The sequence below is a fragment of the Pecten maximus genome, chromosome 15, assembly GCF_902652985.1.
Source record: "Pecten maximus chromosome 15, xPecMax1.1, whole genome shotgun sequence".
Lineage (NCBI taxonomy): Eukaryota > Metazoa > Mollusca > Bivalvia > Pectinida > Pectinidae > Pecten > Pecten maximus.
This window is the reverse complement of record NC_047029.1, coordinates 17,991,043-18,013,755: the sequence shown is the minus strand read 5'-3', so window position 1 is coordinate 18,013,755 and position 22,713 is coordinate 17,991,043. Positions and strand designations below refer to the sequence as shown.

General features: G+C 36.3%; 1 protein-coding gene across 6 annotated transcripts in view; it reads left to right on the top strand.

Annotated features, from left to right (window-relative positions):
* The window catches only part of LOC117343806 (trace amine-associated receptor 1-like), a 49,782-nt gene that overhangs the window by 15,257 nt on the left and 11,812 nt on the right, over positions 1–22,713 (top strand). For 5 of the 6 annotated variants that reach the window (XM_033906323.1, XM_033906321.1, XM_033906318.1 and 2 more), the window contains exon 2: positions 8,915–10,014. In XM_033906323.1, coding sequence (XP_033762214.1) covers positions 9,133–10,014 — 882 coding nt within the window. In that variant the 5' untranslated portion in view covers positions 8,915–9,132. Of the gene's footprint in view, positions 1–6,640; positions 6,968–8,914; positions 10,015–22,713 lie in introns of those variants that run through there. The other variant, XM_033906320.1, reaches the window with a different exon arrangement.

Sequence of the window (22,713 nt, the reverse complement as noted above, 5' to 3'; positions counted from 1 at the left end):
CACACTAGCTGCTTCATTCATTAAGGGATTTTGATCAAACTTCACCCAGTTTTGTAGGACCATTACACATCTCAAGTAAGTTTCTCAATTAATTATTAAAGTTTAATACCTTACGGGGGCCGGTATGTATGTTGGCTGATTTCGGCCATATCGTACTGACGCATTTGTGCCCCGCGAAGCAAAGAGCGACAATGCGCCATAAGAAGAGCGACAGTGAAATGTGCGACACAAGTACCCTGTGAATGCAACAGGGAGACAGATTTGTTTAAAATATCTCACTGTCGCGTACTAATGATGCATGGCGTAGTGCGACAGTGCAACATGGTCGAGATCAGCCAGAATAGATGGGGAACATGAATTACACAAGTGTTTCTGAATAAAATTTATGATCGACTTCAGCATTTTCATGCATCTGGAATTAATTTTCTGAAAAGGCCCCAGACGAAAGTACGTTTATCTAACCCTTAATCCAAAAATTTTCTCCAATTGCGTGCTCCGATTTCAAACAGACTCGTGTTTATTCGATAGAATTTCTGCACTGTTTATATTTTGTGTTACATGCAATAGAACTGCACCAGCTTAACCATACACTACAGATATATTTTGCAACCGGTCGATATCACAGATGTTTTGTTTCAATTTAATGTGCGTTATTTCTCTGGACGTTTTTAATTGGTTTTTTGGCCCTAAATGAATCAAATTGAATAGGCCGTAAGCAATAATTATATAAATAAAATGAAATTAGCATGGAATGAGGAGTATATCTGTAAAAAAAATTGTTAATGAAGTTTGTTAAAAAAAAAAACGCCTGTAGATGTCGGCTGATCTTTTCAAAACACTCCTGACATATTGCACGTTCATCTTAGAGAGTTTAGAGTAACATTATCTAGCTTGAAAACACAAGTTCGTTATCAGTGACTCAGTACGCTTGGTGCCTATAACAGTTTTTATATCTCCGTTTTTTCTCCTGTCCACACGATGTGCCAGCAACCGGCTGATGTCTTTCTTAAAAAGCTACAGTTGAAGTTTGGTCAAGAGTATGGGTGTGTGTTTCATTTTAAAATAATTCATAATTTCTGAAAGCTCGAAATGACACCTGAACAATATGTATATATTTTTTTAAATTGATGAATATCGGAAAGATTGCTCCAAACTGTGAAACTTTAAACACGTGTGTTTTTTGGATGCCAATATTATTGTAATTTACATGCTGCATGTGCTGATGTTCAATATTCTTGGTATGGTTTCCTCCGAATTAAGGATCGCGAAAATCTCTGCTTTTGTTGTCCAAAGATGGTTACCTAGTCATATTCATAACACAAAATATGTTTGACTACATGAACTATTCTTTGTCTAAAGCTTAACCAGCAAACAAGTTTGGGTCCCTATTGGCGGTTGTTGCAACTTCAGCATTATCTCCTAATTGGTGTAATATCGAAGACCACACAGGACCATACAGTATATTAGCCAAATACGACTGAAGAAAACACTTGTTTCAAGATAATGAAGACGTTTGGAAAATTGGATAAAAACCGAAATTCGAGCATCTTAAAAGAAAATACACGTTTAGAATGTACTTGCTATCATAAATTAAATAATTTGTATGAGGAGACTTAATTTGGGATATTATATTTTCTCTTCTTTATAAATAACTTTCTTGTTCCTAATGTCTCCCTTGACAATGCTTCACTTGGGCCTTTAGTTCGTCCCTGTGATGAAAGCCTTGTTTTTTTGTCCCAAAAATATGATTGTGTTCCTGACGACTGTGGCTGGGTGGGGTATCCTGCTGGGGGTACACGGTGGTATGGTTTAGTGACGAGGCAGTATAATCCCGGCATCAGTTTCGCCCCATCACTAGGAGACCACGAACAAGCCGCAGCCATCTAAACCACAACACGCATACATCTCTCACGTTTGGAAGGCATTCATAAATGAAATAGCTATTCATATGACATTAAACAAAACTAACCGAACCCTTTTTACCTGATAAAATACCATATCGTTACTCGGAACAGAGATGTTGGTTGTACGTGATCCACTGTAGCCGCACCAGTAGCCCAGTAGACTAGAATGAGGGTCTGTTTTAAGGGCTCCTGCTGACTTTTGGCAATATTTCACTTTCGGCGAGATATTAAACATCGTGGTTATCTATCTAGTATTAACGAAGTTCTAAACTTTCCATCAACACTCCTCAACAATTCAGAAGACGAGTGCCAAGACAGCAAAAAATATCAGTATTACACTTAGCGTGAGTTACTTGTAATTCTACAATGTTTGCTATGCAACGCCAGTTTTGATTGGTGTAAAACCGTGTATTATTTTCCAATAACCCACGCTCGTGCCAATAATACACGGTACGGCTGTTACAATTTTATATATCTAATATTCACCCGTTTCATAAAAGGTTACTATAGCCGATTGGGCTAATGGGTTAGTCTTTCAATAAATTTTTATCGCTACGCGAGTTCGAATCCTACCTACCTACCCCCCCCCCCTCGCCCCTTTTTTTCTTTTTTTAAAATCAATGCCATATGATAGATGCTCTTGATCGTAGTACTGCATTGCCTGCATATTTCATCAGCAAATAATGGAATACTCAAGAAATAAATTACAAGGTTTTCTCGGAGTTTCTTTGCTGTTTTTCTATTAGAAAGAGGTCGATCTCAGAACTAAACAGTACATGGTAGAATAGAAATAATCAACTCGGAATAAACCGAGTCTCGATTTGAACATTGGCCTAGAACTTGATCTGTACCGATCTAAATCCACTGATCTAAATCTAAGCCTTAGTTTGAGTATCGACCCATGCCTTAAACGGAGGCTCAGTTTAAGCCTCTATACAGATCTAAATATGAGCCTTAGTTTGAGCTTCGACACAGACCTAAAGTTCGAACCCAGCCTTGCCCCGAGTCTCAGTTTGATCCTTTAAGAAAGTCTTCATTACTTAGAGACTTAAACCTAGAAGCGTGCAGCCATTATAAAGATACACAAAGCCATATGTTAACTCTTTTTTCATCAAGTTAACCGAGTTAACTCGGACTCGGATATTTTGCAATTTTAATTAATAACTCAGGCCTGCGGCCTTCGTTATTAATTTAATTGCAAAATATCCTCGTCCTCGTTGTATATCCTGCAACAATACACGATTCATCGTTAATTATTTCTTAAGTAGCTGTCGTGTTGCTACATTCAGCGGAAGCAACATTCATCTGTTACCCTACTTTGTTGGTTAACTTGATGAAAAAAGAGTTAACATATGGCTTTGTGTATCTTTATAATGGCTGCACGCTTCTAGGTTTAAGTCTCTACGTAATGAAGACTTCCTTAAAGGATCAAACTGAGACTCGGGGCAAGGCTGGGTTCGAACTTTAGGTCTGTGTCGAAGCTCAAACTAAGGCTCATATTTAGATCTGTATATAGGCTTAAACTGAGCCTCCGTTTAAGGCATGGGTCGATACTCAAACTAAGGCTTAGATTTAGATCAGTGGATTTAGATCGGTACAGATCAAGTTCTAGGCCAATGTTCAAATCGAGACTCGGTTTATTCATTAGAATAAACTCTTTCTCTATCCAGACCGAAAAACGCTCATTAAGAGTAGTTAATGCTACGAACTATTATGTAACACAGTTTTTTTTTTTTTTTTTTTTTTTTTCCTACCTCAATTTTTAGTTCGAAAATGAGATCAAGTTCCATAAAGAAGTTCAGGTGGATCGCCCACATCTAGGGAAACCACTTATCCGACTCATCTAGTGATATATTGGTATTTAAAAGCCGAGAACCACCATAAATCATACTGTTGTATTGTAATGGACCACTTCTTTGCGGGACATTAGGGATGAGTACAGTATATAATATGATTGAACGCGGGAACCCCTTTAGCTAGATATTTGGTTCTCGCCTCATATCAATATAACTATGATACATAAAACATGTATATGCTGCAGCTGCGGGACAATACAATCTAATTGTTATCGAAAGATTTTGAAAATTATCATTTTTTTTTAATTTTGACAATTGAAGTTTGTTGTCGCTATTCCTCAAAAAGGACAAAAGGGATCTTTTTCATATTTTATATGTATGTTCCTCTTGGTCCCTAGTGGTGCATATTGCATTTTGGGACCGAGCGGTTAACAACATGGCCGACAAGCGGCCATCATCGATTTTGACAATTGAAGTTTGTTGTCGCCAATTCTCGGAATTCTCATATGTAAGTTACCCTTCGTTCTGAATTGAGAATATTGCATTTTGGACCGATCAAAAAACAACATGGCTGACAGACGGACATCTTGGATTTCTACAATTGCTGGTTGCTCTTGCTGAAACTTGTTATAAAGAGTTATTAAATATTTTGAGGGAAGAGTTCAAGAAGGGGAAATAGAATAAGAGATCGGTCTTTCGTTCTATCATTAAATGGTGGGAGCCATGATCCCTTTGGGATCTGTTGCTTTTAGCTATGTGTGCTTTCCATGTATTATTGATATAAATATGTTAGTATAATGTATTATCATGAATGATGCGATAGGGCTTGATGCCTTTTGGTACACCATCTTTTCGTTGAGGAGTTTACAAATGACACGCACATAAAAGACACATTTGGCAAATAGCCAATGCAAGAATGAAGCATACAGCTGCTAGTGATGCTTACGGGCGAAAAGTTCGTTAAAATGTCTATTAAATGGTCAATCAAAATTATAGACGGTGAAGTCATAGTAACGTTTTGTTCTCGCTGGTTTGAATATTCAACACTATAATATAGAAATCGTCTATATCTTTTTCTTGTGTAAAGTGATAATTTTTGGTTTTGATGTTTGTCACTCCATTAATTTGTTGAACGAAAGTGCACATGGCAGACCACCCTTTAACACTTTAAACCTTCATACACGCATATGCCTTCCCTTACACATAGTCCCTGCAGGTAGGGCGTAAGAATTGTACCTGCTGCCCCCATTGCATGATCGTAAGAGGCGACTTAATTTGGGATCTTATCTTTTCTCTTCTTTCTTAACTTTCTTCTTCCTAACGTCTCCCTTGGCACTGCCTCACTTTTGGCCTTTAGTTGAGCGTTCGCCCCTGTGAGGAAGGCTTTGGGTTCTGTCCCCTAGCCGAGACATACCAGTCTTTAAAAATGGTAGCTGCTACTCCTGCTTAGCGCTCAGCATATTTGGAGTGGGACGACTGGTTTGCCCGTTGTCAGTATAATGTGACCGGGCGGGGTGTGATGCTGGGTGTCTTCGGCAGTATGCTTCAGTGAGGTAGCACTTTAAATCGGCAAAAGTTCCGGCCTATCACAAGGAGACTTAACACGAACATACCGCAGTCTCCCAAAACACATACGCACTCACCACACGCACGGGAGGCCGTCCTTAAATGACCTTAGATGTTAATAGGACGTTAAACAAAATAAACCAAACCAAACCCTTACACATAGCAATCCGTAGCAGGCATACCAATAAATCTAACATGTGTAGATCACGTCTTAAAATGACAATCGAAAGTAAGTTATATTTAGGATGTTAAATACGATATATTCACATTTCCACTTCGCTCCGAATCAGTGAAACTAGTAAAATTAGATTACTTCATTTTCCTGATTGTTGATCGCATTCTTCTATTCTAAGAGACGAATCACTTACTTGTCGGCGATCTAGTTTTGTACCGCCTCAGACTTTAATGCAGTTTCATTTTGTGAATTGTGTAACATTGCTATAAACGTATATAAACACAAGTAGAAGAGCCGCTTTATGTGCTAATAAAAATGCCAGTATAATGTCGACAGTATCGAAAACAGTATCTGACAGAACACTGACACTCCCGATAGTACCGCGCTCATGACCTACGTAGCGCAGTAGGCCTAGCTGTATCTCGAATGCGATACCGCCCCAAGTCCTAGGACCGAAGTGCTATAGCGTTCGTACGCAGAATATCAACGCTTCTGTCCCCAGAAACGGAACATCTCCTCATGGGCCCTAATAAGTTTTTGGTCGGAAAGATGTTCCTGGATATCGCGGGGACATGTCACTCGATAACACCCTCTTTCCGTTGTGGACTTGTGACATCGCCCTAATCCAGTACATCCTAATTCATGCGTGACAAACACTTCAGACAAGACAACTTCATGATTTAGTACAATATTTCAACAATTGGTTGATACGTACCTTTTCACTGTAAGTAGAAATATCTTTGGTTGTTGTAGATTCTTCTTCAAATGCCAGTTTCAGAATGAAATTTAACCGATGCTACACGTATATTTATACCCTTAGAACTATCGTTAGAAATGGCGTAATTTGATCTGCTATTTGATTTTTGACAATTTATTTCTTTATTTTTTTGTTTTGATTTTGTAGTGATCGGACGTGTTCAAAAATCTTGTCTTAAAATTTCAATGTTTGGTGCGAGAGTCGACCCGGGATGTTTTGCTCGAAATCTAGCCTATTTGACCGCTCGACTGTATCGACCTATGTGTTACGGCGGTACAGTATAATTAAATGTTAACCCACATACTGTCCGTGAGCTATAAGGGGCGCATATAATATTTCAATTCGCCATTTGTAATCTGAAGGTACTCTATGTTTTCATGGATATTTAAACGGGGAAGTCGTAGTGCTTAACAGGTTTGTTATATTAAAACAGATATAGTATATGGTGTTTTTTCTCGGTATTATGCTCGGCTAATTACATTGTTCTCGAATCGTAAAAACAACGTTTACATTGTGCTACAAAAGGTGACCACACTTACGCTGGATACGCATTCACACACGTAATTGTTTGTCTTATAAGAGTATACACTAGTGTACAGGTTTACGTAGATCAAGTCTTTGCTACTTAATAGGATATTCTAGAATGCCCTAACAAGTCAAAAATGTTTGTAGGTTTAATACAAAGAGGTTGATATATTGTTTACCGATTATGTGCCGTGTTAGCATTCGTCTTGAATCGTATACACACCATTTCCATTGTGCTACATACGTACGTATACAGCATATTTTGCATTATGTTATTCAATGTATACACTGTTAACAGATAGCAGTGTGTATTTATCATTGTGAAACTATAAATTGACTATGAATAATGCAGTTCTGTGTACATTTAGACTCACTTTGTACTGGACATGCTACATGTATGTGATCTGGTTTAAAAACTATGTTTACAGGTAAAAAGTGTTTACACATAATTGATTAGCTGTGCATAGATCAAGTCTTGCTATCTTTCAACAAGTCAAAAAGATGTGTAGATTTGTATTGATATTGGCGTGTTTCCCGATTATGTATTGTGCTAGCATTCGTTGTGAATAACGTTTACACTGTGTTATATACAGGTGACCACAGTAACTGAATCTATATTAAAACAGTAGGATATAAGGGTATGGTGTAATTATTTGTAGGAGTTGGCAACTGATAACGGAGTATTGTGTTAATGTGTACTTGGTATGCCGTGTGACAATGTTTGATTTACGGTGGTCTATACTTACGTTTACAGGGTTTGGTTTGGTTTTATTTGTGTAACGCCCTATTACCAGGACGGCCTCCCATGCGTGCGATATGTAAGTTTGCTTACTTCGTCATGTATACATTTGTGTACATAGCTCAGTATTTGCACACGGATTATATAGAGCATAACATGTCGATACTTGATGGCTTTTCCTGATTGTGATGCAATCGCTCCCTGATAAGGGAGGCGTTGACCCGCCGTAACGGTATCCCCCGAGGTGGATTGGTTTGGTTTGGTTTATTTTGTTTAACGTCCTATTAACATCTAAGGTCATTTAAGGACGGCCTCCCGTGCGTGCGGTATGCATGCGTGTGGCGAGTGCGTATGTGTGTTATGGGAGGCTGTGGTATGTTCGTGTTAAGTCTCCTTGTGATAGGCCGGAACTTTTGCCGATTTAAAGTGCTATCTCACTGGAGCATACTGCCGAAGACACCCAGCAGCACACCCCACCCGGTCACATTATACTGACAACGGGCCAACCAGTCGTCCCACTTCAAATATGCTGAGCGCTAAGCAGGAGTAGCAACCCCCGAGGTGGAATTGTTATAGTGCACCAGGTAGCACTCGAGGGGGGCTGCCTCTAGGGAGGTGCTAGGGAAGTGGTAAGGATTATATAGGTGAGTGCACGGGATTGCCTGGCGCCATTATAACGAAAGCACATTGATCCATCATTGATTTAGACGTTCCATTAACCTTGCTGATATCGCTTACACATTGAAAGTGAAAGGCATTATTATGAGGTAAATGCTTCATGTTCCACGCTCTAGTTTAAAAGCATAATGATACGGTCTTATACAACACATTAGCGAAGTTGTACAGTCTAAGCGCATTTTTACAAGAGGTTATGTAAGTAGGAGATATAGATACCTGATTCACTGTCAGATAGATATCCGTGTGTACCAGTGAGTGTTAGACATAACAGACTGACCTCGCCTCCTGTTTCTATCATACCACAGCAACTTCTGTTGAAATATTTGCACATGATAAACGCATTATCAAACAAGTAAGTTGTTTTCCATTTCTTTTAAAAGTGTCTAAAATTAGCGTATACACCTTACCCAATAGCAATCTAGAGTCTAGAGTTAGCGTACATAGCAGAAATATTAGCGCCTTACTCACTAGCATTGTCGTTTAGACCAAACACTTACTTTTCCTATGCTGCACGCCGATATGTGAATGATCTGATTATTTTGCTTTCTACTAAACCATGTAATATACTTTTGCCATATGTTAACAACAGAAGAAGACGATTAAGTTCTAGCATTGCGTCAAGCTTTTTTGAAATGTTTAAACAGACTTTTTTGAATAAGTATATAGTGTTCCAATGTAATACAGTACTATATATATGACTAATAATATTGCGTGTTTTATAGACAAGACTGCTGAAATTAACTTTGCGTTCTTTCATTTCTTTGTGTGTTGCAGAAGACGGGAGTCATTTAAACACAGGACATACGCAGAGTCAGACATCAGACAAGTATAGAATGCAATGATCCGAATGGGAAGACACCGCTTACAAAGTACCATTAACATATACACGGACATGTATGTTTTCCAACAACGCAGGTAGTTTGTTCATTCCCCAAACCAACCTTTTTGATGACTAATTGTTTCTTAATCGGTTGTGTTCAAACGCAATAAAAATGGCGAATAATACAGCTTTGAAAGAAAATCCTGATAATCATGTGATGATGAACAATGCATTCTACAACAGCCATATAAGTTGTGGCAATCTGACAGAAACGTCGGATTATTTCGGGACCAGAACAACTGTGTGTTTGGGAATAATGCTGATAGTTACCATTTTTGCGGCAGTATTCGGCAATCTGATGGTGATAGTTGTGATCGTAAAGAATCGTGCTATGCGTGAAATGATATATATGTTTCTCCTGAGTTTAGCCATAGCTGACCTAATGATCGGAGCTTTGATGGCACCACTGGCCTTTTACAACCTTCTGAAAGAGTGTTGGGGCCTTCCTCGATTTATGTGTACCTTAAACCTCGTCATCAACACGACACTCCTTGTGACATCTATACACACCCTCATGTGGATGGCGGTGTATAAATTCATTTGTGTCAAACGCGTATTCAGCCCTCCAAGTAGATGGGTAGGGAATTTGTTAATTGTGCTAGCGTGGGCTTGGGGTCTCTTGTTGGCCTTTCTGACCACCCATTTTAACCAGGCAGTCTACAAACCAAAGACAATGCAGTGTGGGCCTACCTACCCAATCAACAGTTATATTCTCCATGCTGCTAACCAGCTCATCAATCTCATTATACCAATAATTGTCATGATGGTTGCTTATATTAAGATATATCTTGCAATTCGTCAGTCAGGAGAGTTTCAGAGACAGCATACTATCACGACCGAAGGTCGTCAACGAAGCGAAGCACGAGCCGTCGCTAAGACTCTCTTCATCGTTCTGCTATGTTTCCTGCTGTGTTGGCTTCCCTACTTCTGCTATACAAACATTGGCGCTTTCATCAACGACAAGGGTGACATTCCCGCATACCTCAACGCCGTGGTAAGTGTAATTGATCTCGTCTCTCTGGTAAGTAGATGAATTAAGAGTTTGATGATTGTCCTAGCATTAAAATGGCGTCGTAAAGACCTCCCTGACCACACACATTAACCATCATGCTTAAATGCTCGATACATTAATATATTGCCGACCTACTTCGACATTGTGGTATGAATATTACCTACGTAAATGTATCTCATGTAGCAGTTTTATATAATACCTTTCAAACTCATCGCTGTAGTAAATATAAGATCATTTCTCGACTTTTTTTGTAACGACGCGCTCATATGACCTGGCGAGATCTCGTGTGACACAGGGAAATCGTCATACTGAAAGACTTTCATTTCAGATTTGAGTCAAGTGATTCACATTAAAACTATGACCGCGAAATATTCGGAAACTCGGAGCTGGATTATAATATAAGTGGACAGACCTGTGTTTGTATGTTGACATGCATGTCCGTATGGCCAGGTGTGTTTCGATATATATCGACGGTATTGGATAGGTGAAAACATACGCTGAAGGCTCCCTCCCGTCTTTTTACTATTGCAACAGTTCTCATGATGGCCAGCCCCAATCAGATTGCTAAAAAGCTGATAAAGATAAAAGATAAGAAAGCTTTGGATTAAACCCTGTAGTAGTATTATATAATTATTGACTTTGTTTCGATTAATAAAAAGGAATTGTTAACCCGAGAAGGGTGATATTTCCCGAGGCCGACATGTATTGGCAGTTAATTGAAAACATGAAGCTTTCCATTTACCGTTAGTACTCAAATAGCTTCACTGTTCATGTAGTAATTCACATTCCTCAGTTTCGCTGAACGGGAAACGACATCTTGATTTTCAATTGCTTTTCACACAAAATAATCCTGGAATATCTTTACCTGTGTCTTCTTGGTGCTTTTGATGTTTTTTTATGTGTTGTTTACCATGATGCTGTGTAGTTCGTATCCGATATGTCTCCAAAACCTTTGTTATGAAACAGTAGTTTCTTTTGCAAGGTTAAAGTCCAATGATCGACAAATCTTTTTTTGTGATTGGTCAAAAATACTGAAGCATAAGGTAATTGCCTGTTATTAGTTATAGCCCGGACTGCCGGACAGCAATGTTCAGCCCGGAACTGATTTTCACGAGCTTCAGATGAATAGGGTGTGAAATGCTACCTCTTGCGAAAATGATTTCTAATCGAATATCAGACCTACGCTTGATTACAGTTCATAAAATGTAGCCATGTGCTATGTTGGTCTGTGATACCAGGAAAACTTCAAACTACATCATGGTGAAATTTATAGAGGAGGTAACTCATTATGTGATAGAAAGAAACACGACAATAATGGGTTGTTTATTTTTTATTTTCCTTGAAAGATTGTACTGTATGTTTATTCCTCCGTCATCTAATATTCATTATAATCCACTGTAAAAAATGTATGATTTCATTCATTACATGAAAATGCCCCCAAAATAAAATAACTTGAAGATGAAGTTTCTCAACTCAATAAACGATACAATGGAGTTATTACACATTGCAACGTTACATTTATATTTGGTAACACAATGGCGTTATTGCACGTAACCGCGTGACATTCATCTTCGGTGACACAATGGTGTAAATGCACGTGTGCTACTATGTACGTGTTCTATTTTGAAAATGTTGGCCCTATCCAAGTAGAAACTGCCTTAAATGACCTTATGATAGGCCGTTAAGCAGTAACAACGTTTACATGGAGAAACCGTGAGCGTAGATGTGTTGGCGGAGGTTTAGATTTTGAAATATACCTTGTGGCTATAAAATTAAACTTGCTCGATGGTAGCTGGTATCTGTATTTTATACCTGGATTTACATGGCGAATGACGTCTATGATACACAAGACGCTTCCCTTCCGAAACATCTGGTTTATCCTGATGCCGAATTTTATGAAAACATAATATATTAAATGGTTCCAGTAGTATGGTCATGCTGTTTCCTCTGGGTGATCTTTCATGTCATCTAAGTTTATATTTATGTTCACTGAAGGTTTGAATTGCGCATCTTAAATAATTCATAACAACATCAAACTCGTGGCTATGGCGATACGCTTATCTTCATGACCATATGTAAATACAATCGATGTCTCTTCAAAATCGGTATGTCACTCTCATGCTACGTAATATCACGTAGACCCTGATATCCCACGCGCTTATCTACGTTTTACATGGCTCCAGTTTATGTGTCAAACATTTCAACTATTCATTTTGTGTTAGAAATAGTGACCATGCGATATCATCTCAAGGACGGGTCTTTTTTTTAGATCACCATATTTTAGGATATTTATAATGTTTGCAGGAATTTTAACATAACGCATGCACATCTATGTATAATAGATACAATTTTTAGTTATAGGGGAAATTCCCAAAGCATGTGCTTGTCAAAACGCAGACAGATTCTGCCAAAAAAAACGTAAAAGGGATTGGATTCTCAAAATATCGTGATTTCCATAGGGGGAGAATTGATTCGTTAGAACTAAGCAAGAGAAGAAAAGGGAATAGGCTCAAATCCCGATTTTGCCAGACGCCTATTGGATTGCTAGTTAACTTTTTCCGTATTGCTCGTTCATTGTCAATTTTACCGATCTTATTTATCGACCGACGTTTTGTTGTATTGATATTGCTATATTTTAAAATACGTATTTAGTTGTATATTTATTCATATTGATCAGTTATTACGAGAACATTTTGCTAATATGTTCAAATGAAAGCAATGATAGGCAATTCCACACATACTCGATATGTAATCAATGGTCATGTGTGAAGTGTATGTGAAGTGTATGTGTATTATATGTGTAGTATATGTGAAGTGTATGTGTATTATATGTGTAGTATATGTGAAGTGTATGTGTATTATATGTGTAGTATGTGTATTATATGTGTAGTATATGTGAAGTGTATGTGTAGTGTATGTGTAGTATATGTGAAGTGTATGTGTATTATATGTGTAGTATGTGTATTATATGTGTAGTATATGTGAAGTGTATGTGTATTATATGTGTAGTATATGTGTATTATATGTGTAGTATATATGTATTATATGTGTAGTATATGTGTATTATATGTGTAGTATATGTGTATTATATGTGTAGTGTATGTGTAGTATGTGTATTATATGTGAAGTGTATGTGTATTATATGTGTAGTATATGTGTATTATATGTGTAGTATATATGTATTATATGTGTAGTATATGTGTATTATATGTGTAGTATATGTGTATTATATGTGTAGTATATGTGTAGTATATGTGTATTATATGTGTAGTATATGTGTAGTATATGTGTAGTATATGTGTATTATATGTGTAGTATATGTGTAGTATATGTGAAGTGTATGTTGTCGTAGCCTCGTTCTTGGCTCCATGACAAATCTCACGATAAAAATAAATGCGGCGAGTTATTTTTATACACTGATGTCGCAAGGATTCCTGCGGTCAAGCGTCCAGCCAAACGGTCATGGACGCGTGGATGAGTATCTGAGATTGCCATTAATACAGGCTTTAAGTGGCTTAATGATTGGCATGGTTATGAAAGAAATCTTTCCGAGAGGACGATCTGTCCAAACGCATGTATATCTATGTACTGTATGTATACGTGTTAGATACGGAGGATGGTCGTTGCGCGAGACTCCTAAAATAGCATATGTTATCATGAGCTTAATGACTCCATGAGATTAATAACATGATCTGAAAAGGCGCAAAATGGAATGTTGAAGCTATTGTAATACAAACCAGAGCCTCTTTATTTTAATCGCGTGTTTGATAAAGTCAGCGGAATCATGTGCTTCTCCCTGGTGACGTCAGTGGAATGCTGCGATTATCTTGATACAAACTATGCTGCGAAACGCTATATTTATAACATTTTGCACCACTCGTTGCATCTACATAATGATATAGCATATTACACATATAACTGGAGTTGCTTCCTAACATGTGCGTATTCTTAAGCATTCTAATTGACAGAGCGCATATTTCTTTCAGTTGCCGTATACATATTTATTTTGACGTCTGGCAATTATTGACGTTATGGCGATAAAGATGTTAGAAATTGAGAGTTTGACGTTTTCGTTGCTTGTTGGTATGCCTAGTGGTTAGGAAGATATATATTGGCTTGCTTTTATTATGGAATGCTGATTTAAGTGAGAAATATGCACTGTTAGGACCATAGAAATGTTAGCAGACAACTCAGAATAAGTTTTAATATGACTAGCGTATAGAGGTACCAGAGCTATCACCACTTTCCTTGACAGCACAGCATGTAATCATTAACTACAACATATATCTATATCACGGCAGGACTAATACTCATACTGTTGAATCTTGTGGAGGTAACCGACTTGTTATAAGCCATATTTCATCAAAGGGGACGCATATCATGCTGATTCATAAAGCATATTTTTAATAGAGATAATTTTATTAGTTGACTTGCATGCATGCATCACCCTGCACGTGTTCACCAGTCTGGAAATCCAATCCACTTACATTCCTGCAAACAAACTTAATTATCACAGGCAAGGCGATGTTATCGGTAGCATTTCATGGAAAAAATCTGTAGTTTTTTTCGCTGGCATCTTCCATCTCTAGTCTCTAAAAGCAGGTCCGACATTAGTTATCAATAGCCAAATCCTAGGAAATGTATGCGAGTATCCTAATTAATGTTTTTCGATGTCTTGTAACATTTCAGATAGGGAGAAAATCTATAGCCTTTTCGCTGGCATGTTTCATCTCTAGTCTCTAAAAGCAGGTCCGACATTAGTCATCAATAGCCAAATCCTAGGATATTTATGTTAGTATCCTAATTAATGTTTTCTCGATGTTTTGTAACATTTCAGATAGGGATTAGTATAGTGATGTCGACACATAGAATGTCGGGGTTAGACAAAGGTGTATGTAAACGTCATGTATTGTCAAGTCAAGAAAAGCCTACAGGTTTTGGAGTAGTCGAGTTATATTAGAAAGGAGTACTATTCCATAGGCGAGTATTGTCAATTTATGGATAACATCGAGGTTTTAGGATAGTCGAGTTATGTTAGAAGGGAGTACTATTCCATAGGCGAGTATTGTCAATGCAAGGATAACATCGAGGTTTTGGATGAGTCAAGTTATGTTAGAGAGGAGTACTATTCCATAGGCGAGTATTGTCAATGCATGGATAACATCGAGGTTTTGGGATAGTCGAGTTATGTTAGAAGGGAGTACTATTCCATATGCGAGTATTGTCAATGTATGAATATCACAGAGGTCGATGGCGAGTTAAAGCCGACATTCATACATACATTAAAGCGGATTAATGGAGCACAATACCATAATTAGAAACTCAGTAAAGAGATGGATAATGGAGTGAAATACCAGAGCTATTAGGACGGAATGATGTGAATTATCTGATGCTTTATATCATAAAATAATCCATCACCTACGGCAGCAGAAAACAGGGTTGGTTGTCCTTTTGAAATACATGTATAAGAAGATATTCTGTTCCCTGTGTCGCAAAATATATGTGCTATAATATTTACTACATTTTGCAAGTTTGAAATGACACACATTTGACGTCCATATTCCGTCTACATTTCCTTTAAATCGCCACTAATTCTGGACAACTTAATGGATTTTGATGAAATTAAGTGTGCCGCATTGTTTTGCAAAATACATCTATTATTGTATTCAAACAGAGTGTGTAGCTTCATTTGACAGGAGAGGCAGGTCCAATAGGGGAAATTGAGATAAATCATCTAAATATTTAAATTGCTACTTGTCCTGAACAACTTAATGGTAAATGATGAAATTTGGTCGGTAGCATCATTGAGCAAAGGAGATCAAATGGTGCATTGATGGAGGATATGACTCCGTTTTAAACGGAGAGAGAACGCCCAATAAGGGAAATATTAGAGAAGGGGAAACAAATGTAATATAACTTAAATGAAAGAATTTTGTCATTATCAATTAAATAGCCTGGTGAATAATGCATGTCATCATGGCGGTTGATGAAAATAAATGATACTAGACTGATGTCTGAACAGTGTCCTTAATACCATTTTAATAAACATTGGTATTCAAAAATAGGGCCACTATAATGAATATTTGAGGGAAATTGTTTTACGAAATTGAAATTAGGCAATCATTAATTTGGTGTCACAATGTATATGTGTATGATTTTATAGACGCCGTAATGACGGCCATTATCTAATGGATAATGTGTTGTTTAGTGGTATAATACGTCCTGTAAACTCCCGAATATCCTCACAAACACGAAATTCATGTCATGTACATTCGTCGCATAGAAATAATGTGATTTAGAATTGTGTATCACGTGATCTTTATGACAACTAGAAATTATTGGACCTGAGACGTGTTTGTTATATGGGTTGAAATTATCAAAATAATACCCTTGTTGCCTTATATCAATTTTATGTGGCACAGAACAACTTTGGCGCGAGGCAATGGCTGAAATGAGCAAAACATTATGCTATTTATTTAATTTTCATATAAAGGACGGTCAATCAGGATTCGCTTTACTCTAGATCACATTTGCTGACCATCCCCTCACTTAGTAAAAAGGTATTATAGAGGTACGTCTGTCCTTATCGCAAAGCTTATGAAAAGAAACCTAATGAAACCAGATTTATTTCACTTTACACCATAAAATAAAAATGATGTCTAGTTTTGGTGTTCATTGATCAACATTAAAGTATCAAAGGTCATACATGACCACTTTGATGTAAAAAGATAATGTACAAAATATATCATAGACCCTTCAACGGACTTTGTTTATAGCTATATTATCGCATTCTTGTATTGCAATTGATGAAATGTGAAGGTAACTTTTTACCAGTTCTAAAATGTACCTTATTTCATATGCATGTATATCTGTGATGCATTGCTAACTATGTTTTAATTGGGGCATATCTATGTTAACCCTTTTTTTTTATTTATTTATTTATTTATTTATTTCTCTTTCTTTATTTTCTTTGCCGTAGCTAGTAAAATGTATGCAATATAATTGAATTCCATGTGCATACATACCAATAATGTCCTGGTGTTATTAAGTGACAAATATTACTCCCCAGTAAGGTCATTATATATAGGAAGTTTTTGTAGCTGTTGTATGGCCCACACTGATTGTACTTTTGATTTAGGTTGCCCTATTTTCGTTGTGATTAATTATCAACCACAACTTCGAGTAATTATCTATATTTTACTACCTCTCCTCTGTAATATACGGTAGTCATTAGTTATAGTTTACTACCTCTCCTCTGTAATATACGGTAGTCATCAGTTATAGTTTACTACCTCTCCTCTGTAATATACGGTAGTCATTAGTTATATTTTACTACCTCTCCTCTGTAATATACGGTAGACATCAGTTATATTTTACTACCTCTCCTCTGTAATATACGGTAGTCATCAGTTATATTTTACTACCTCTCCTCTGTAATATACAGTAGTCATCAGTTATATTTTACTTCCTCTCCTCTGTAATATACGGTAGTCATTAGTTATATTTTACTACCTCTCCTCTGTAATATACGGTAGTCATTAGTTATATTTTACTACCTCTCCTCTGTAATATACGGTAGTCATTAGTTATATTTTACTACCTCTCCTCTGTAATATACGGTAGTCATTAGTTATATTTTACTACCTCTCCTCTGTAATATACGGTAGTCATTAGTTATATTTTACTACCTCTCCTCTGTAATATACGGTAGTCATTAGTTATATTTTACTACCTCTCCTCTGTAATATACGGTAGTCATAAGTTATATTTTACTACCTCTCCTCTGTAATATACGGTAGTCATTAGTTATATTTTACTACCTCTCTGTAATATACGGTAGTCATTAGTTATATTTTACTACCCCTCCTCTGTAATATACGGTAGTCATTAGTTATATTTTACTACCTCTCCTCTGTAATATACGGTAGTCATTAGTTATATTTTACTACCTCTCCTCTGTAATATACGGTAGTCATTAGTTATATTTTACTACCTCTCCTCTGTAATATACGGTAGTCATTAGTTATATTTTACTACCTCTCCTCTGTAATATACAGTAGTCATTAGTTATAGTTTACTACCTCTCCTCTGTAATATACGGTAGTCATTAGTTATATTTTACTACCTCTCCTCTGTAATATACGGTAGTCATTAGTTATATTTTACTACCTCTCCTCTGTAATATACGGTAGTCAATAGTTATATTTTACTACCTCTCCTCTGTAATATACGGTCGTCATTAGTTATATTTTACTACCTCTCCTCTGTAATATACAGTCGTCATTAGTTATATTTTACTACCTCTCTGTAATATACGGTAGTCATTAGTTATATTTTACTACCTCTCCTCTGTAATATACAGTAGTCAATAGTTATATTTTACTACCTCTCTGTAATATACGGTAGTCATTAGTTATATTTTACTACCTCTCCTCTGTAATATACGGTAGTCATTAGTTATATTTTACTACCTCTCCTCTGTAATATACAGTAGTCATCAGTTATATTTTACTTCCTCTCCTCTGTAATATACGGTAGTCATTAGTTATATTTTACTACCTCTCCTCTGTAATATACGGTAGTCATCAGTTATATTTTACTACCTCTCTGTAATATACGGTAGTCATTAGTTATATTTTACTACCTCTCCTCTGTAATATACGGTAGTCATTAGTTATATTTTACTACCTCTCCTCTGTAATATACGGTAGTCATTAGTTATATTTTACTACCTCTCTGTAATATACGGTAGTCATTAGTTATATTTTTCTACCCCTCCCCTGTAATATACGGTAGTCATCAGTTATATTTTACTACCTCTCCTCTGTAATATACAGTAGTCATTAGTTATATTTTACTACCTCTCCTCTGTAATATACGGTAGTCATTAGTTATATTTTACTACCTCTCCTCTGTAATATACGGTAGTCATTAGTTATATTTTACTACCTCTCCTCTGTAATATACAGTAGTCATCAGTTATAGTTTACTTCCTCTCCTCTGTAATATACGGTAGTCATTAGTTATATTTTACTACCTCTCCTCTGTAATATACGGTAGTCAATAGTTATATTTTACTACCTCTCCTCTGTAATATACGGTAGTCATCAGTTATATTTTACTACCTCTCCTCTGTAATATACGGTAGTCATTAGTTATATTTTACTACCTCTCCTCTGTAATATACAGTAGTCATTATTTATATTTTACTACCTCTCTGTAATATACGGTAGTCATTAGTTATATTTTACTACCTCTCCTCTGTAATATACGGTAGTCATTAGTTATATTTTACTACCTCTCCTCTGTAATATACGGTAGTCATTAGTTATATTTTACTACCTCTCCTCTGTAATATACGGTAGTCATTAGTTATATTATACTACCTCTCCTCTGTAATATACGGTAGTCATTAGTTATATTTTACTACCTCTCTGTAATATACGGTAGTCATCAGTTATATTTTACTACCTCTCCTCTGTAATATACGGTAGTCATTAGTTATATTTTACTACCTCTCTGTAATATACGGTAGTCATTAGTTATATTTTACTACCTCTCCTCTGTAATATACGGTAGTCATCAGTTATATTTTACTACCTCTCCTCTGTAATATACGGTAGTCATTAGTTATATTTTACTACCTCTCTGTAATATACGGTAGTCATTATTTATATTTTACTACCTCTCTGTAATATACGGTAGTCATTAGTTATATTTTACTACCTCTCCTCTGTAATATACGGTCGTCATTAGTTATATTTTCCTACCTCTCCTCTGTAATATACGATAGTCATTAGTTATATTTTACTGCCTCTCTGTAATATACGGTCGTCATCAGTTATATTTTACTTCCTCTCCTCTGTAATATACGGTAGTCATCAGTTATATATTACTACCTCTCCTCTGTAATATACGTTAGTCATTAGTTATATTTTACTACCTCTCTGTAATATACGGTAGTCATCAGTTATATTTTACTACCTCTCCTCTGTAATATACGGTAGTCATTATTTATATTTTACTACCTCTCTGTAATATACGGTAGTCATTAGTTATATTTTACTACCTCTCCTCTGTAATATACGGTAGTCATTAGTTATATTTTACTACCTCTCCTCTGTAATATACGGTAGTCATTATTTATATTTTACTACCTCTCCTCTGTAATATACGTTTGTCATTATTTATATTTTACTACCTCTCCTCTGTAATATACAGTAGTCATTATTTATATTTTACTACCTCTCCTCTGTAATATACGGTAGTCATCAGTTATAGTTTACTACCTCTCCTCTGTAATATACGGTAGTCATTAGTTATATTTTACTACCTCTCCTCTGTAATATACAGTAGTCATTAGTTATATTTTACCACCTCTCCTCTGTAATATACGGTAGTCATTAGTTATATTTTACCACCTCTCCTCTGTAATATACGGTAGTCATTAGTTATATTTTACTACCTCTCCTCTGTAATATACGGTAGTCATTAGTTATATTTTACCACCTCTCCTCTGTAATATACGGTAGTCATCAGTTATATTTTACTACCTCTCCTCTGTAATACACGGTAGTCATCAGTTATATTTTACTACCTCTCCTCTGTAATATACGGTAGTCATTAGTTATATTTTACTACCTCTCCTCTGTAATATACGGTAGTCATTAGTTATATTTTACTACCTCTCCTCTGTAATATACGGTAGTCATTAGTTATATTTTACTACCTCTCCTCTGTAATATACAGTAGTCATTAGTTATATTATACTACCTCTCCTCTGTAATATACAGTAGTCATTAGTTATATTATACTACCCCTCCTCTGTAATATACAGTAGTCATCAGTTATAGTTTACTTCCTCTCCTCTGTAATATACGGTAGTCATTAGTTATATTTTACTACCTCTCTGTAATATACGGTAGTCATTAGTTATATTTTACTACCTCTCCTCTGTAATATACGATAGTCATTAGTTATATTTTACTACCTCTCCTCTGTAATATACGGTAGTCATCAGTTATATTTTACTACCTCTCCTCTGTAATATACGGTCGTCATTAGTTATATTTTACTGCCTCTCTGTAATATACGGTAGTCATTAGTTATATTTTACTACCTCTCCTCTGTAATATACAGTAGTCAATAGTTATATTTTACTACCTCTCCTCTGTAATATACGGTAGTCATCAGTTATATTTTTCTACCTCTGTAATACACGGTAATCATTAGTTATATTTTTCTACCTCTCCTCTGTAATATACGGTAGTCATTAGTTATATTTTACTACCTCTCCTCTGTAATATACAGTAGTCATTAGTTATATTTTACTACCTCTCCTCTGTAATATACGGTCGTCATTAGTTATATTTTACTACCTCTCCTCTGTAATATACGGAAGTCATTAGTTATATTATACTACCTCTCCTCTGTAATATACAGTAGTCAATAGTTATATTTTACTACCTCTCCTCTGTAATATACGGTAGTCATCAGTTATATTTTTCTACCTCTGTAATATACGGTCGTCATTAGTTATATTTTACTACCTCTCCTCTGTAATATACGGTAGTCATTAGTTATATTTTTCTACCTCTCCTCTGTAGTATACTTTAGTGATTATATATTTTGTATAACTTCCCCACAAGTGTAGTATATTGGAATTGATAGTTATATTCAACTACCTCTCTGTAATTTATAGGAGGGAGGGAATGATAGAGAAAATGAAACCGTACTCGGCTTTTGCCTCTCAGGGAAATCCAAACAATGTTGGCTTAAACCTCAGGTGCAATTTTCATACCAATTTTAAATCAAACAGTAGGGAATATACTTGACACGATGCTGTGTTCTGTTGAATGAAAGATGAAGAACTGTGTATGCTTCATCAACGATAATTGTAATACCATGACAGAAGTTTCTCTCATATCTCGCCATATTGGATAGAGTTTGCCCATGAAAGATAGCTATGTAAGATAAATCTATCTTACATAGCATTTCACGCGCGCGGAGTAATCTGCGTTCAAGGGGGACAACTCTCATAACGTCGTCTGCTTGTGTTTACATCCGACATTCCTTATCGTCGGAGTCGGTTTTGAAACGTTGGACTTAACTGTAAAAATACATACATTCTTAGATATGTATATCAGCAGTAAACCAATAGGGCTACACGGTTAAACGATTAGACATTTCATCTGAGCGATCATATAACTCCGTTACTGTAGACTGTACTGTATACCATCCGAGGGATCACAAAATGTGGTAAATCCCTCGGCAAGCCTCGGGTTTCACCACATTTTGTGACCCCTCGGGTGGAATATCCCTATCCTACATATACACATATGAAACAGTCTTATAATCTCCATCCAAACATCATATCAGAGAGTCTCCGGTACAGAAACAACAAGCTTTAATGTCATACTGATTGACGCAATAAACAAATAGTCAAATGCTATCTTCCTGAAAGAGAATGATTTGGGAATGATTGTTTAAAAGTTTTGTAATACTGAGTTTTTCAAACGCGCGTTGCTCATTCAACAAACATGGCGACTGGATACTGCTAGGTGGTTTGAGTTCAAATTTAAATTGCGTGTGTTGCTGGACGTAAGTTTTGTACAATGTCCACGTATGGTCAGAGTAGCTGGATTTGTCGATATGTATTCAGATCAGTTGTTGTTGCTACGG